The sequence below is a fragment of the Pieris brassicae genome, chromosome 7, assembly GCF_905147105.1.
Source record: "Pieris brassicae chromosome 7, ilPieBrab1.1, whole genome shotgun sequence".
NCBI lineage: Eukaryota > Metazoa > Arthropoda > Insecta > Lepidoptera > Pieridae > Pieris > Pieris brassicae.
The window spans coordinates 10,218,283-10,236,708 of NC_059671.1; the positions used below are offsets into that span (position 1 = coordinate 10,218,283).

The 18,426-nt window shown below is 32.8% G+C and overlaps 1 protein-coding gene across 1 annotated transcript; it reads left to right on the forward strand.

Annotated features, from left to right (window-relative positions):
- Positions 1 to 1,752: 1,752 nt before the first annotated feature.
- Positions 1,753 to 17,423, forward strand: LOC123712158 (guanine nucleotide-binding protein subunit gamma-e). The gene is made up of 4 exons (XM_045665136.1): positions 1,753 to 1,835; positions 2,810 to 2,867; positions 9,524 to 9,646; positions 17,256 to 17,423. The coding sequence occupies exons 3-4, from the start codon at positions 9,534 to 9,536 to the stop codon at positions 17,359 to 17,361; spliced, it is 219 nt and encodes a 72-aa protein (XP_045521092.1). The 5' UTR covers positions 1,753 to 1,835; positions 2,810 to 2,867; positions 9,524 to 9,533; the 3' UTR covers positions 17,362 to 17,423.
- The last annotated feature ends 1,003 nt before the right edge of the window (positions 17,424 to 18,426 follow it).

Here is an 18,426-nt window from a genome sequence, read left to right on the forward strand (position 1 = left end):
TATTCATGGTTGGTTCGAAATATTCTGCATGTTACTTTTAAAAAATATTATTTTTATTATATTTTGTTTAATTAAGCCTTTATGACTTTATTGTAAATTTATTCACATATAAATTTACGTTTATAATTTTTAAAGCGTTTTCGTTTTATACATATATGATTTTTCAATTTATGAATACCTAAACAATACACAAATTTATAACAAAACAGAAAATTTTCAAAGGCCATAATTCATTATTTACGATAGTTGCCAATAAATTAATTTTGCTTTTTATACGAACTACACTCGCTATTTAAGGGAATAAATAAATACTTTTTAATTAATTATTAAAAATTAAAAAATTAAAAATTAACTATTTATGCACTAATAACATACTCCAATTAATTAACTACTTCGAATATATCAAAAACGAATAAAGCAAAAATATTTTCTATGATTCCATGATACACGCTTACACAAATGGAGCGTAGAGCGCGGTCCGAATAGATTTGCATTATTGTGGCGCAAGTATTCAATGCTGGCTGACAGTGACAGTATTATTTTAAGTTTGACAATTGACGTGATTTTAGCAGGCAGGTTATTGATAACAATGTATTATATTGTAATAGATGTAGTTTACGAAGCATAAGAAGCATGAAGAAAAAACTACTTGGTTATTAATAGTAATAAAGTTAAAAAATGAGATGTTTTTTTGAGATTAAAAATAATAATATCTAACTTTTCAAGTGTCTTGCTCTGATTAGGGTTGCCCATTGATAGTATATGGCTTTTGACGTGTCATTGTCTAATAAATCGATGAACACTGGCTGCATGCACGAAAAAGCATAACTCCCTGTCCCGTTACGCTAATTGTACGCCACATCTTTCTCTCTTCCACTCGATTAGCCTATGTCTGAGTATTCACTCCTTCTTTGAATCCGTACACTATAGTGATAATTCAATAAAATTATTTAATTTTATTAATGATAAAGTATGCAATCATTTCATCAATGTCTTGTTATGACGTTGTCACGTTAAACTTTCCTCCGTAACCCGACTTTACAGATAAAAACAATTTTTTTTATTAGTTTATTTTTTTCAAATTGTTCTGCCCATTCTTACCGTAAAGATGTTTGTCCATCACCAACCCAAAGCAAACGGCTATACAATGATTAATTTTAACTAGTAAATATTGTCTGAATTGTCGCAAAGTCGCAAATATGGAATTAATGAAAGAAATGCGGTATTTGAGAAGACATGATGGAATTAACCATCATACTGTTGTACCTACATCATAGTCGAACATATGTTTATATATATAATTCTACTTTTCGTGTGTATGTCCCTGAACTCGTCTTAAACGGCTGGACCGAATTGAATATTTTTTTGTATGCGTTTGGGTGGCGCCCTAGATGGTTTAGATTCACAAATCAGCCCAGCAGATGGCACTGCAGTCAGTTTCTAGGTTATTTGTCTAAACTGCAACTAAACAGTTGTTTTTTAGGTACAAGTTGGATATACTGGTAGATCTCTTGGTGCGTAACCAAACGATCTGGGTTTGATTCCCAATCTGAGCCGTCCGAATTAATTTTTGTTTGCCGAAAAAGATTTCCATGCAGGACAACGTCTTTCGGATCCGCTAATTTATTACAGTAATAAATGATTATGTGACACAATTATTATTTAAAGTCGACAACCCTGGCCGCGTGTATGTGTGCGTTGAGAGGCTTTGTTCGTAATAGAATTAGCTGTAATTAAATTATCCGCATTTATCGTTGAACGTTGGTTTAAAAAAGTTGTGTTTACGATACACGTTTCTAAATATATTATTTTTATTGTGTCCCTAAGGATATACGGTATGATTTTTTTTACTTTTTATTATTCTTTGCATTTTATAATTAATTTTAAAAAGAAGTGGAATACCGTGACGACAGATTGATAGAAGCGTGATCCAGTATTATAATACACATATTTTAAAGCACATAAAGCTTCTCACTGCTTAATAATGTTAAACTAATAATTAGAACTCAATATAATAATGTAGATTAAATAGTTATTATTAGTCTTGCATATAAAAGCGTAACGGTGGCAAATCAATGAAGAAACGGTCTATTATGTATCTATATTAAGACTGACGGGACGATATTATACATAATTGTTCATATAAATCGCGAATCGTTTAAAGATTTTAAAAATGGACTTCCTACTCAAGTTTTTAAGTCTAGAGACAAGACGTAGTATGCTGTTTAAACTAAGTTATTGGTTTTAAAATATCTCGCCAGCTGGTACCACAAAGTGGAAGTGCGCATCAGAGTAGGCCTTATGATCCCTCTGTTTGAAGGCAAGATGGAGTTATTAAAAAAACCTATGAATTTCTTATATTAACCAATTTGCTAACAATAGGTAAGCTTACGCGATACATTGTTCTCACCTCTTCACAGAAAAGCAAAACATTTTTGATGGATTATTTTGGAAACGATGCGAGAATACTATTTGATTTGATTCAACTAAATTAGATTTTTTTTAATTCCAATTATAGAATCTTCATTCGTATTGACGACCTGAATCCTTTCAATACTTTTTACCAACTCTTAAAAGGCCGGCAACGCACTTGCGAGCCCTCTGGCATTGATCCATTGGCAGCGGTATCACATAACGTCAGGTGAGCCTTCTACCCGTTTGCCCCTGTTCTATATAAAAAAACGTCCACAGTCATAGGCTCCGTCGTCCCCCGTTAAACCCAGGAAATTGGTTTTTACCGTAGGGTTCCAATTTCAAAGTAATTATACCAATGTTATAAAATATTAATTCTTTAAATATACGCTTTCAGAATCCTCGCAGTTTAAGAGCCAAAGAAGGCGTGTTATTATCCTAGAAGTATAATTAAAGTAAGTACAGTTTCAATACTGACTTTAGAAATATGTTTTAATAACTATTGTAAACATTTAATTGGCTTCAGTAAGTCAGTGAAGGTTTCAATCGACTATGTCAATCAATAATTCAACCAGCTTGTACGAAAGTGATTGCCTCTTTTCGGAAAAACCCCTCGTGGGCCTAGTGATTTTTAAAGCAATTCTTGATTACGTATAAAGTGAAGCTAAAAATAATTATAAAGAAGACGATCGATCGATATATCTTATCAACATTATTTTGGCGTCATATCATTAAAATTAAAAAACTGCGTACAAAATCGTAAAACACCTGTACGTAAAATACTTTTCCAGTTCATTCGATGTAAGTTAATAAACGGTGACAATATAGTTAATTGTGGATAATTCTAATGTAAATTTAGCTTAGAGAGAGTAATAAAATTCGTTTAAACGAGGACTAATTTCGAAGGAATCATCATACGGGTCAATTCAATTAATTGTTAAGACGTGTCGCAGGGATGTCAAATAATCTTTCAACGAATTATATTACAGAAAAAGTCAAATCATTTATATCAATTAGGCCTATAAAAGTCACTTTTGAAAGTCAATGTTATAAATTCAAAATATTCAACACACATTAGTGGCCATTGCCAAAAGGAAGTTTCATATGGAGAAGACTGGACAAGAAACTCTATACATACTCGTTTTAAAAAGTTTTTACAATATTTTGTATATTGATATATGTGAACATTGTGTATATTGATATAGATAACTAAATTATTATATAGATACATGGTCCGCATATATTCACAAATATTGCAACTATAGATTTTACATTATTCTTTGTAAAAAAAGTAAATAATTAACATACAGCCAAACTGTGTATGACATTTAAATAGGTCTATTAAGATTAAAAGCGTTTTGCGATAATCCCTTATCTACAATCAAAGCGCTTAGAAATATGTTCAGAAATTAGAAATAAGTAATAGAAACCTGAAAATAATGTTATTGACAAAAGTTAAATCGCATTTCACTTCAACGAGGTTTATCAATTGGGATAGTTCAAATAATGATGACAATGTGACGATACCAGATTCTCCATTTCACAACTTCCGAGTTCATCACTAGCGTCTCCCGTAAGTTTAGATATCATATTAGATTACTTAAGCAAAGTCCAACGGTCACCTGACTATACATAAACACGATCAATTTAAAAATACGTCGCCTCCATAACTAAGTAACAATTTAAAACCGCAGATATCTGCCTGCTCCCATAACTTTCAAAGATTATGAAATTTCACACAAATTGTGTTCAAGCTACGTGCTGAAACTTATATGAATTATATAGTAAATTTTCACGTAAATATCGTGTGCTTTATAAATCCAAAACGTCTTATTACATCATGGTAAATTTCCTTCAAACTTTTCCGCCCAACGTCTAGACAAACCCCACAAGACCGCAAACAAATTGAATTTACGCGAGCGCTGTCCGCTGCATACAATTACGTCAAATTAGCTGCAACCAGCGCTGTTTGTCTGTCTCCACTTAAATCTTCATCAGTTCAAAGTGTCTGATTTAATTTATACTCTGCGAAGGTTTATCATTAGCGTTTTATGTAATTAACAACCGGATATTTATTTAGTGTAATTTTACTATAATATATTATATTGACGAAATTATAGATGCCTTACATTAGGTCTTAAAACAGAAGAGGCAATGTGCAGGGTATATAGCTAGATGTACAGAAGGGCAAGAAGAAGAGTTCGCCCTGAGAAAATGTGGATAGAAGATATAGTAGTGGTAGCAGGACGCGAATGGAGAAAGAAAGCCTGGATGAATTGAAAAATCCTGACCTTGTTGTGGCCTTTAGGTTCCCATCAATAGTACTGAAGGAAGTTAGGATATCAAGAAAATAAATTTATAAAACAAATGTAAACGGTGCATTTGTAAAGATTGAAAATAAAGGGACTATATATTCTGATACGACATATTTTGTTCTAATGGTCGTCTTCTTAGTTTCATCCTAAGAATTCTGCAAAGATAAATAAATGCACAAAAAACTTGCTTTTTCACCTAAAGCGTGATGTCATAGAAAACATAACTGAATGTTATATTTAATTCATTACAGTACAGTCAATGGATACAAAAGACTTTTCCTTTTTAAATAAAAGATTTAGAGTATAAATTAAATACATAAAATAAAACCTTTTAATATAACATTGGCTCTCACAAAAATCGTTGGGTATAATATTATTTCAACTCGTAATAACTTTTGAGCTTATGAATATTAGCACCAAAAAGGTGAATGCTGTTGCGGAAACGAGAAATGTACCAATTACGCGATACATCGAACTGAAAATATCATTGCGGGACTGAGAGAGTAACGATCTCAATTTGAAATCATATTCTAGTAAATTTACTCAGTTTATTCAATACAATTTTTTCGAGGGTTTGAATGCTCAGATATGGTCCCTTTTTCTTTTAATATAGAGCATTTAGTTGCCTGTGAATATAAAAGCGTCCAATAAATATGTCTTTTTTACATATAACAGGAAGCAAACGGGCAAGATATTCACCCAGAACTGACATTGCCAGAGGGCTTGCAAGTGCGTTGGCGTCCTTTTAAGAAATTTGTACGCTCTTTTCTTGAATGACTCTAAGTCGAGTTGGTTCAGAAATACTACAGTGTTCAGCTGGTTTCACATAGTGGCGGTACGCGGCAAAAATTGCCTCAAAAACACTTAGTTGTGGAACGACGGACGTCGAGGTGAGATGGATAGAATTTCGTATTCTGCCTCGCCGTCAAACCAATCTCCACGGCAATTGGGGTAGAAGATGAAGAGAGACCCCACATCTCTAGACAACGCGAACGGATGAAGACGTTCGGAAAGTGACTGGTCGTCGATAATTCGAAGATATTTGCTGTATACCTCATTAGACAGAGAAATGAAACTTTTTTTCTCTTTATATTGGTACACATAGTTGCTCTATAGTGTATACCATCCATGCCAACACGTTTATTATTCTAAAGACCTCCAAGTTAAACACATGAAGTTCAGTACAACTACGAAGACAGCGAATCGCGTATTTTCTAATCAATTTTTTTATCAACTAACTAACAGTATACTCCACTTATTAGCCAAGGTAGCAAAAACCTCAATGTTTTATCGCCATAGACGGTTGTTGGGTCTCGATATACAGACCGAAACTTACATCCCGGGTCTGTACGTGTCGGTTAACTGACAAATGTCATATTGAAAATTCTAATTAATTAAATCCAAACAACCGTATACTTTACGTTTACATTACACATATGTAGATCTTATACTCTCGGTAGCGTGACCAAAGTATATGAAAAACGTCAGTTAATGTAGGTTTAAAAGCAAAAATGTAACATGAGACAATCGCATCACATGAACTTGCTTTCATTGCGGAACTAAAAGCGAATAACAATGGCAGAGAACGTCAATGATTTTAGTGTGAAGTGGTTTCTCTTGGATTATATCGCTAAGTAGTTTCCAGGGGCAAACAGTAGATGAAAAACAAAACTTTATTAATTTTGAAAGATTTTAATGTATCAAAAATATTTAATATATCACTATCATTATTTAGTGTTTACAAGAGTTGATTTTTGGACATAAGATGTTCTACATACTATTCTCCACGCGGGCGCCGGTATTACTTGATATCAGAAGAGCCTCCTGCCAGTTGCCCTGTTATATATTTAAAAAAAATGTTATCATTAAGCAAACATTATTGGTAAACAATATATTCTAAAGGTTATTTACATGCTTTCTATCAAACGTATAATACGAAAAATAAAAATATAATTTGTACAGTGTCAAAAGTATGTTTTTGAACATGCTTGGTACAGTCGACAGATTAAACATCGGTTTCTCCTATATTGTAAAATATAGATAAATTTAAATTAAATAATAATTATGAACAGTACGGTAGATACCACCAATTCCATATACTTAATGTAACTGTAATGACCTATATTTTAACTCCTGAGGACCACCTCCTTCGATTGCTTCCTCACTGCTGAAGGCAATGGCAACACCGCTTCCCCACAGCCATTATAAGTTTTTCTCTCTCATGAGTTTCCTGGGCAATGTTATTATACGATTGCTCCTTGTGATATGAACTATGCAGTTCCTTGAGACAGTGGTCCAATGAGTTGCCAATACGCAGCATACGTCAGCAGCACCACATTTCAAGCGTCGAAACGTCGTTTATCAGCCATTTTCATAGTCCGAGATTCAGCTCTAGAGGATCTTCCTCTATAGCTGAATCATGGACCTTGCTAATGAAACCAGTATCTTCCTCACTCTTCTTCTTTCCCCACTTTTTCTAGTTGTATCATCGCCGCCATTAATATACGCCTTTTGCATCGTTCCTCCTGAATATTAGACGTTAAACGAAGTTAATCAACATTATTTTGTTTTAACAGTAACATTGAATTCATAGCGTAAGCACAGACAATAAGAGACGGATGTGAACAACACAATAAAGTCTGATAAAAAAAACTTGTGGCGCTACAACCTTGGCCTCAGATATCTCGTTCGTGGTCATATTTTTTCTAATAGGCAATTTAGCTTTCTGTTCCTAATACACGCCGTATTTTTGCGTCTAAGCTATGTTTCCTCCCGATATTTTTATACACCGTACGAGAGTGTGTTAAATGTACATGAAAAATCTATTAGTTCACAGCTGTGATTTGAGAGGCCCACGTTCAAGCCAAGCGAACACTGTAAACAACGTAATGTAAGTGCGTGCTCCTATTTCACCATGCCTCCTGCTGATATCTTTGGCAATCTGAGACAAATCTTTGTTTTTAATTTATTTTATTATTATTTATTACTTAAGATATTATGTGGAACATGGTGTAATGGTTGCAGCTCCTAACAAACGTTTTTTAAAACAAAAACTTGGCGATTAAAACGAGTGCGGAGAGTTTATTACCAATTCTTCTCTTCCGTTCTACGCCCTTGATTTGAGAACTGTCAGTAAATATAAAATTAGAAGCATTTGATGTATATTTCTTTTTTTGACGTTCATACGTGTGCATTGTGTTACATATATGAATAAATGATTTTTGACTATCAATTAAATACAACTGAATAATCCTTCATAAAAAAATCGTCAAAATAAGTGTGACATTTTATTTTACTTCAATTAAATACACTACACAATTTATAGTTAGAAATTAAATGAATTCTAAATAGTTGAAAATTAACAAACTACCTATTTTCGTTATCAATTTGTCATGTAATTTATATAAAGAATTATCTTTTGATTGAGACAAACAATTACTTGTCCAAATTAAGCTACGAATGTATAAAATCTTAATTAAAATAGTGTCTAGTAAATACCGTATATATTTTTCCAAGTCATTCTACCAAAGAATATTTTATAGCACAAGAGTAAGTAAGCTATGGCGCAAGTTATTAATACTCGAATGTTATTCAGGTCACAAAATGTCATGGATTCGGAAAATATAGTAGCTATTTTTATCATATGGAATTTCTACTGAATTCGTAAAACCAAAATTAAACAATACTAAAAAAACATCACAAGCACACTAAACTACAAAAATATGACAATAATGTCGAAAATATATGTGAACATACAAATGTACAAAATGCACACGATAATAGTCTCTCCGCGTACAGAATAACGATTAGAAATGCGTCAATTAATTTTGACACACCATACGCTTGGCTCGAGTACAACGCATGAAGAATAAATGCGATACAAAACACAGCCGACTGCCGAGCATTACGCCTAATTCATTATTTTACACACTTCATATGAACTGAAAGACAACCGTAATTGAAAGGCATAAAGTTAATTTTCGTATAGGGCCGTGCATTAACTAAATTTGCGCAAAATTATTGTAGTGTGCGTAGGGTTGTCATAGAAACTATAACAGCATGCGCGCGCATCGTCTACGCACACCCTAAGATCCCCTTACAGTGTAAGCGAGACGGTTTATGTACAGATGACGCGACAAGTGTTCTATAAACTTTAATACTTTTGAAATCCATATATTTAAAGAATAAGAAATTTGTACAACGAATTTAAACAATACGGTAAAATTATTATTCCTTATGTGTATGTGTATATTTAAATTTTAAACCATACTATGGAAATAATTTTGATCTTTCTTTTATTCTTAGTCTTCAATGGTTGTGGTGATGATGAAGGTTGTATTGAAATTTTCTGCCTTCGCTGCCTCCACAGTGCTCTATCCATTATTGTCTTTATTTGGTCAGACCAATTGATGACCCAAGAAATTATGATCTGTGTCAATTTCATTATCAAAATGCATTTAATTGCAAAATTTTAATGTCAAAAGTGTGTGTTACTTCTGAAAACAACACTGGTTTAATTCACATACGAATGATGTCAAAATAATTATTTAATACCATTTATAAATGAGTTTAAGTATAGCAACGCTCGCTGGTTTGGATGAAAAGTTGCCTATACAATAAACCAAAATTCACCGAAATAGTAACAAATGTCAGACAATAATCATTACAAATTACAGATAGGATTTGATATAATAATTACATTTCCACTTGTATCTTTGACTGTACGTCTCTGCGCTCACAGAGTAACCAATACGTGCATACGACACTTACCTGTGTGTGGGTGTTTTATACTACAGATTCTGCGCGATGGACGCCAGTATTCTCGCAACCATGGACAAAGAGGCACTGAAAAAGCAGATCGAAAACATGAAGTACCAGGCCTCCATGGAACGCTGGCCGCTATCAAAAAGCATTGCAGCGTGAGTAATATTCTTTTTTTTATGAAACATTAGTGCGGTGACGTAATGGAGTGCCATTGGGCCATATTAGGCCATTCGGGCGGGAGTGGTTAACGTGTGCGGTCCATTTTGGTGCTTGTTCCTAATCAGCTATGGTTCATAATCGTGATTGTATGTGCTGCTCTGATTTCTTTGTAAGGAAGCGTTTTTTTGTAAGGACGAGCTTTTTATATTCCATATATGCTATCCATTTTTCTGTAATTTACATGCATTTCGTATAATCATATCATTTCCATTGGTTAAATCTCATTTAAATCTGTTAAGTGGTTTAGTTGTGACAGCGGTAGCTATTTAACATTAAACACGAAATATACTTATATACAACCCAATTACAAAGGTATTGACATACACTTCGATACCAAAATTTACCAAATTATTCAGTTACAGACATTTTTTAAATCCTTAAGTACATTACAGGCCAAGAACGCGAAATATTATTTAATTAAAAAAAAAACTACTCATTAATAATTAAGTAATTTTAATAAGCATTGTTTATATTATTAAGCAACTTTATTTTATTTTATCGATATAATTTCTCTAGACTACTTGCCAGTAGCTAGTAGTCTATATTTTCATGGTTGCTCAGTTATTTGATCTTCCGTAAACCTTTATTCCTTACAGCTAATGTCGAAGTTCACATACATAAGAAAATGTTTAATATATTAGTTGTATACCCGGTATATTCTTCTATATTGTATTTTTTTATTAAATTGTTATATAATGTCACAAATTGGGTCCGACTAGTATAACAATTTTGGTTTTATAGTTAGAGATTTTATAATTTACAAACTTTTATACGTCTCAAATTGTTCGGCGCATGTGATACGGATATTTGTAATAATTATTTTAATAAATATTTGAAGATAAATGCCCTTATAAACATTCATAATAGCGTTTGCAAATTTGTATGTCTTTATAATAAATGGACGTCGTACACAAAACATACTTAGGAACCCCTCAAAATATATCTCGACGAAGGGTCGGCTTATACGCCTCGCATAATGCGACACAAACCCAATATTGGCCGGAGTTATCGTCATCAAAACAAAAGGATTTTGAATAAATATCGTAAAACCTATATGTTTATTCGTTACGAATGTTTTATTCACAGTTTAAGACTAACTCAGATTCGATATATGTATTGCTTTTACACACACACAAAAAGCGGAATGCTCATATTAATTCAAATACGTTCTCTGAAGTTCGAATACACATCTCTGTCACCAAAATGACATATATACTTGCAATCAAATATTTATTTTAATAATAAGGCAACTATTGAATAAAGAACATTTCAAAAGCGCATATTTATCAGACGCAACTTGTCATACCTCGAACACAATTTATATTGCAATTTTATTTTGCCTTTCGTTCTATGGATGGTGTTTACGCAACGAAGGTCTAATGTTGTATTATATCTACTGATATGATGAGACATATACGTTCTAGGTTCTCGTACTCTCTCTTTAAACCACTTTATTTGGATTTATAGCCCCGTAAACTGAATGGCGTAAAGCAGAATATTTCTGTATATGATCAGTTATATAAAAAAATTATATTACAGTTATGTTAAAGTATGATAATATTCTGACGTCACAGCCCAGAGTAAGACTAAAATACACTGAAAAGACCACTCACGGAGCGCCCACTCGGCAATTTCAGTTTTTATCTATCAGAGCGTCATATTTCAAGATTCTCCCCTATCTCGGTAATTACGCTTCAAAATGAGACAACTTAAATACATTATTCTTAAAGTTATATTTCTAGACCTCGTCCTAATGGTTGGTAGACTCAGTTTCCGCACTTTGACTCTCTATAGGTCTGTTGTGCGTAGAGATCTCGATCTATTCGAAGTTAAAGTTTAAGGAGGATTTTAAAGGGGATAATTCCGCGAATAAAGTTATTGTTCAAGTTTTTACCAAAACTTGTCTGACTCTTTTAGATGCCTGGGGAGAAAGAGAGGGTTTGATAAATATAAGTTCTTTATTTAATTATTTACTTCCATATTCAACCTTTTATTTATATCATTGAAGAACTTACATTTTAAACCACATACGGTATCTGTAAGATTTTCGCATTTTACGCTGTAAAACGTCAAATTTGATATACTCTCAAAATTTGTTTCAAGTTCTAAGCACGAGCGATTTAAAAGTCTTAAAACATAGGAGCATACACACAGCGCGATCATTATTAAATTAGAAGAATCAAACATACACATATGTTTTATATTAACTGACAGTAAAAATTTACTTTTAGAGATTTTTCGGTATTTTCACAATACAAACTAGCATGACTAAAACGTTGTTATTGACACAAACGCGGAAACACGCATTAATTAACAATTACAATGACCCATTATCTAATTAACATTTTCCCGTTAACCAGACATGTAATCATATTACTGAATTTATTATTTTTATAGTTCATTGTACAGGTGTTGGTTTATTAAGCACCCAGCATTGGATTAAATTAATGAGTGTAAAATATCCGGTTCATATATTTGGACACTGAAGTGGTAAAAATAAGTGGATCCCTTATTACGTTATTATTTACTGTTAAATTGAGTATGTCATATGGTGAAGGAAAACATCGTGTTGCAACCGGCATGTCGTGCTCAGAAAAGTCGACCTCGTGTGTCGGACACAGAAGGCTCATCATATATTTGCCAATTAAAAAGAAATGATAACGAAACAGATATACAAATCCCAGAGGCCCAGACCTGAATGTTTGTAACATCGCTGGTTTTTAATGTCATACAATAAATAAGATAGAATTGTTTAACTTATTTGTGAGCAGTGTTGGTATAGTGGATTCAGAGTGCGACTCTCATCCCTGAGATCGTAGGTTCGATCCCCGACTGTGGACCAATGGATGTTTTGACTATGTGCGCATTTAACATTCAGTCGAACGATGAAGGAAAACATCGTAAGAAAACCTTCAGCCAAAAAAAGAAGGCGTGTGTCAGGCACAGCAAGCATATCACCTATTAAAATGAGTTAATCACGAAACAGATACCCAAATCTAAAACCCAGACCTAAAAGTTGGAGCGCCACTGGTTTTTAATGTCATATAAAAAGTAAAACGGATTTGTTTCATTTATTTAATTATTCCATAACTAAAAACGAATCAGTGCCAGTAATCTGTAACCAAGCTCTCAATATCCGTATCGATTGTAACCTTCGGAATGCGCGGTACAAAATATTGGGAAGCCTGGTAATGATGCATATTTATTTATTTATTTAAAAAAAATACATTGCATCAATATAGACATGTCTCCAACAATACTAATACCTAGCTCTTGAATATTTTGTTCTTATCCCTGTCGTATAACTATCAAATTATAAGTGAACATGGCGCGTGACCTTTGGAGCCAGTAAACTGTTAACAAGGGTTTATATCGGCTTTCAACGTGAGTCTAGCAGACCATAACATATTGTATTATCGCAGGTGACGAGATAAAAATATATAATAGAAGTTTTAGCTTCTCAGGATTTAATGTTTATTTAACTCTAAACAGCCGGACACAGAATCGATTAGGCGATAACGGTTACTTAAGGCATTTAGTAATAGTAGTAGGTTAACTCAGTTTGTCTTGGAGAGCCATGGAGAAGTATTTTAAAGAAAAGAAGAATTGACAAAATAAGTAACTAGAATTGAGGAGATAAAACAGGGTTTGCTGACGTTACATATAAAATAAAACAACTAAAATGGCAATGGGCTGGACATGCCATAAGAGGAGCAGATAAATGGAGCAAAATTGTAACACTATGGCAACCAAGAGGCCATAAAAGTAAAAGAGGTAGGCAATTTAAAAGGGCCAATGAAATCATGGAAGACCTGGAAATACCTGGATGAAATTAGTTTACAATAAAGAAAACTGGAGTACAATGGGGGAGGCCTTTGCCCGTACGAACACAGAATCGGCTATCGTAGATTAAGAAGAACAATAGTTATAATGAATATATTTTGTATTTCTGTATATATAAATAAATAAAAAATTAAGTTTGTCTAGATAAGAGAATTTATATAAAAAAGATTATAAAGAAGTTCCTTAAGAAGTGATTATGGGTCTTATACATGGTCTGGTTTTCTTGCGATGTTTTCCCACACATAGAGTATTATAAAACGAAAAATGCATTGGAGCAAAGCTGGTGCTCAAACGCACTAACAAAAAATTTAAGGCCTCTATAGCATCAATGCTCTTTTGTGTCTTGAATTTTTTAATCAGTAAGAAACACACTATTTACTTATTGGTTTGACTCGGAAGACCTGAAAGATAAAAAAAAATAATAAAGAGCCGTGCCTCGTTGTAGCCTTATTTATAGATATAGTAGAAATATACATCAATCACCAATGGCACTAATACCTTTTAGGTCTGTGTCTCAGCTTTCTGTATATAATATGTTCCGTGATAATTTGTAATAGGCAAGTAGTCGATCAACCTTCTGTGCCTGACATACGCCGTCTAATTTCTGGGCGATGTTTTCGTTTTGAAATTTTAACAACATGCAATTACATCTAATAACACATGCAGCTCGATCGAAAAAAATGAAGAAAGACGAACCCTTATAAAACTGTCCCTGTTTCTCTGTCGTGAATTATTCATGAGAACTCAATGGAAGTGAGCTTTTAATAAAATTACTTGATGTATCTAATTCCGTTGTTTTCCACTGTTTTTCCATACGTAAAAGATGATTGCTTCATATTTTGAAATAGAAAATACAATCGTGATTTGATTAAACTAAATAGAATAACTTGAGTTCAACAGTAATGTATTTTGTCTACGTTATTAATAAAAAAAAATAATACGTTATTACGGCATATCGGAGAATAAATGCCGATTAAAACGTTCGAATTCCCAGTAAACAATCAATTGTTTCAAGCTAGCAGGCCATTGTCTACAGGTTAGTCTACTTGTTGTTGTATTTCGGGCTGGTAATAGCAGATTAATTAATATCTATCCTTTAATATTGAAACGGACACACAAATTCATTCACATTGTCCTGAATAATTGATACAGTCTTCATAGTAAAAATTATCAATATCTTTGTGTTTATCAATGTGTTTTCACTAACTGTCTCACACTCTTAAGAAGAGAACAAGTTATATGTAAAATATTGGCTCTTGTTCGAAGACTGGCATCAGATAGCCTTAGCCGGTTTCTATGCTTACCGTGAACCGTGGATATAAATTGGATTGACAAGGCTTTGTAATACGATATTATGTAAGGCAATTAGTTTGCAGACATTGTTTTGTAATTACACATACAAAGGGAAATTTTTGTTAAATGGTCTTTCTTTGGGAGCAAAAGTTACTCCATGAAACCAGTATGTCTTAGACCCTAAAATTGTCGACATGTGCCATGCAAAAGCCAGTTCTGGAGCCAGTTTATTGTAGTAAAGCATACAGAAAATCTTGAAGTACTATAAAATTTGATTTGAGAAAACTGTTTATGATAAAAATACTCAAGGAGAAATAAGTTCAAGGTTAATAATTCATCAATAAAACATTGAAAGCGCAATGAATAATATATTACAATATGTATTATGGTTTTGTTATTATCACTATGTTTTGCACGATGTATCGTTATATATAAGACACTTGAGGAAAATTGACGATCGAGAAATTCTAACTAAAATTGGATTTGATTGATTGATTTTATTTGTAGGCTGCCATACAATGCCAATGCAGCAAATATACGTTCTTTTCAGTATTTATTTTAAAACAATTTTATAAACCGTTCAATAATAGTGAGTTTGTGTCGTGTTTACACTGCATATATTCAGTTTCGATATTATTTTTTATGTCCGAAATCTAAATTTATTAATTCACAAACAAGTACAATTACTTAGTGTTGATTTCGCATTCCACTGGCGCGAAATTCGACATGACCCAAACAAAAGTGAAATACTTTATCCTACTACTATTGTTATCCTGTAATGTAGTAATAACTACTTATTATTTTATTTGTATCATCAGTTATTAGATAGCCTAACGTTAAGCAACATAAAAAAATAATTAAAGAATTATTTTTATATGCCTTTGTCGCTTAACAAGACTGCTATTGTAACATTAATACAAACCACAATAGTGATATCATTATTTCGATCGTATGTTTCGACATCAACTTCTCTCTCTTCTCTCGGATCTTAAGCCTCCGCGTACATAGGTGCGCGTAAATTACGAAGTGACCCCGGAGCTTCGAGGTGTTTTAGTGGATGTTTGAATAGCAGGCGAGTCCGAGATACCTATGTTACCAAGCCAATCTTGAACATAAAAACAGGGAACCGAAGGGCAAGCTGGTTGGTTTGGGTTGGAGAAGGTACAACTCACTTCTCAATATACTCATTGGAGATAATTCATCTGAAAAATTCTGTTCATTGCTACCTCTATTACAGAATTTATTTGAGCAAAATAAATGCTATTTATTGGTCTGTAATCGTGTAAGGATACCAAGAATTACTCACAAGATAAATCATATACACCGAACTCACTCCCAAACATCGAATTCTAATCTAGTATGTAACTAAAACAATTTGCACGATACAAGTATAAATCGCACAAATGTGCCTATATATAGCGGTACCTGTCCACATCGTATCCCTAACTTTCGTACTGACCTGAAATTAGGGTATTCATGAGTGTCATTGTCTACATATGTGTGTTTTGTTACATTCATTGTCTAAGTATGTATATATATATATATATATATATATATATATATATATATATATATCTTATGTAGTTTTGTACTTTTTGCTCTGACCTTATTTATTTTTTTCCTTACAGTGGTTGTCTTGAAGAAGAAGAAGAATTAAATAATAATTCGGTCGCTTTCGATCACTCGAATTATTATTTCATTACTTGGGCTACATCTTGCAACAAAGAATAGATACACATTTTGTTTTATTATTGTCAAAGTTAAACAATAAAGTGTTATAACAATCATAAATTAATGGGCACTCTAATACGATAATTTTAATTCTTTAAAAACTGTGTTGTAGCTCTCTATATCGTTGTATATATATTTTGACATAAAATTGTTTACACATAGAAGCTTAAACGACCCATCAAAAGGTAGACAGCCTAATAAAAGCTCCGTGTCTTTAGTACTGTCTTAACTAAGCTAAATATAGGGAGAATTTTATTATCTTATATTCAGGGCTATAATTTCAGTGAGTTTATAGGCCCGCACCTAAAATTGTTTTGTTGTGTTCTTCATATCAACAACTACTCCCTACTCTTTGTTTTATATAAATACATATGTTTGTTCGCCTTATTATAAGGACAGATATTAAGACATATCGACATATTGTGTTAGATATGATTTAGACATAGGATTATCTTATTATTAATTATGTCATTTGGCCGATTTGGTGTAGTTCATGGCGTAATAGACTATACAATAAGGGCGAACATATATATTATTTTCAATTTTAATTCAATTCGATTTTATATCACATTCGCTATAAAAGGTCAAGCTAGAGTATTTAAGGAGATAGAGTTAGAATTTTTTACAATTGAGTATTTTTTTAGATTTTTAATTGAATAATTTTCATTGTTGTTTCAGGATGCGAGAGTACGTAGAGGAGAATGAAAAAAATGATCCTCTCATACACGCCCCCGATAAGAAAAACAACCCTTGGGCCGAAAAAGGGAAATGTATCATCATGTAATACCCATACACAATATAAACCCAAAAAAAATCTAAACTATAATGTTTCGCTCGAATTCGAACTAGTCTGGTAACTAACTTATCGGTAATTTGTTGGAGTGGCCCGGAACGAATCCAGATTTATAGAATACATTCCGAAAAGCGTTGAATATCTCTGCAACTGCCAGACAATATAAGGATTAATAGAAATGTAGTGGTCGTCCTCCGGAACGTAGACAGCCCTAAGGCTAAGTATCATTTTGATCATATTATGTTCACCAATAATCTAGTCCTCTATTGTAAAGAATGTACATGACTGTGCGTACGCAAGGTACTTATGAGTGTTTTGTTAAAAGGATTAAAATGGTTGTAAATACGTTAAATTTTGTATTTCTAGAGATAGACGGTTTGGTCGAAACGAATAGAAGGAATCTATCAGAGAACGTTGCGTAAATTGTAAATTTGTTATAACGTATATTGACAACCAATATTGATTTAGAGAATTTATTTTATAAAGGAAGCCTTGAAGTAAACTTTATTGATTTAACCTTAGAATCCGCTCGTTTCCACGCAAACCAGCAACTTCCTCTACGAAATTTGCGTGCAATCGTTATGGATTCTTCTACGAACCGAATTAACTCGGTTGCCATCAACGCGATTTGCGTTTGATTTTGAATGTTCTTCTTCATACCGAGAAACTTTGTCAACGCGTAAATTTAATCGTAAAATAAATAAGAAGATTCATTGAGCTCGTGATTCTTCGTATTTAAATGAGATAATATTAAAGCATAAGATAATCGCACATCACAACTTACCATCTATTGGCCGAATCACGGAATTAAGAAAACTGTTGAGGAATTTAAATTAGAAATCGGCAATAAGTAGACGAGTTAAAAGAAATGTTAAAGTAGTGACGTTAAATATTAATATAAGGTAACTCATATAAAATGCAACATAATCTTAATCAAATCAGTTAATGTTAAGCCGAGTTAGGATAATTTTTTTATGAAGACAGGTACATTCCGCGGTGCCATTATTCTAGTAATGCTTCAATTACTCTTAGCGTTCTTCTTCCTCTATTTCTAAT

What these genes read in the sequence shown, in the direction of transcription:
- LOC123712158 (XM_045665136.1), top strand. Translation starts at nt 9,534, where the DNA reads ATGGACGCCAGTATTCTCGCAACCATGGACAAAGAGGCACTGAAAAAG. An exon ending in CTATCAAAAAGCATTGCAGC is followed by an intron (nt 9,647 to 17,255) that starts GTGAGTAATATT and finishes TTGTTGTTTCAG; the next exon opens with GATGCGAGAGTACGTAGAGG.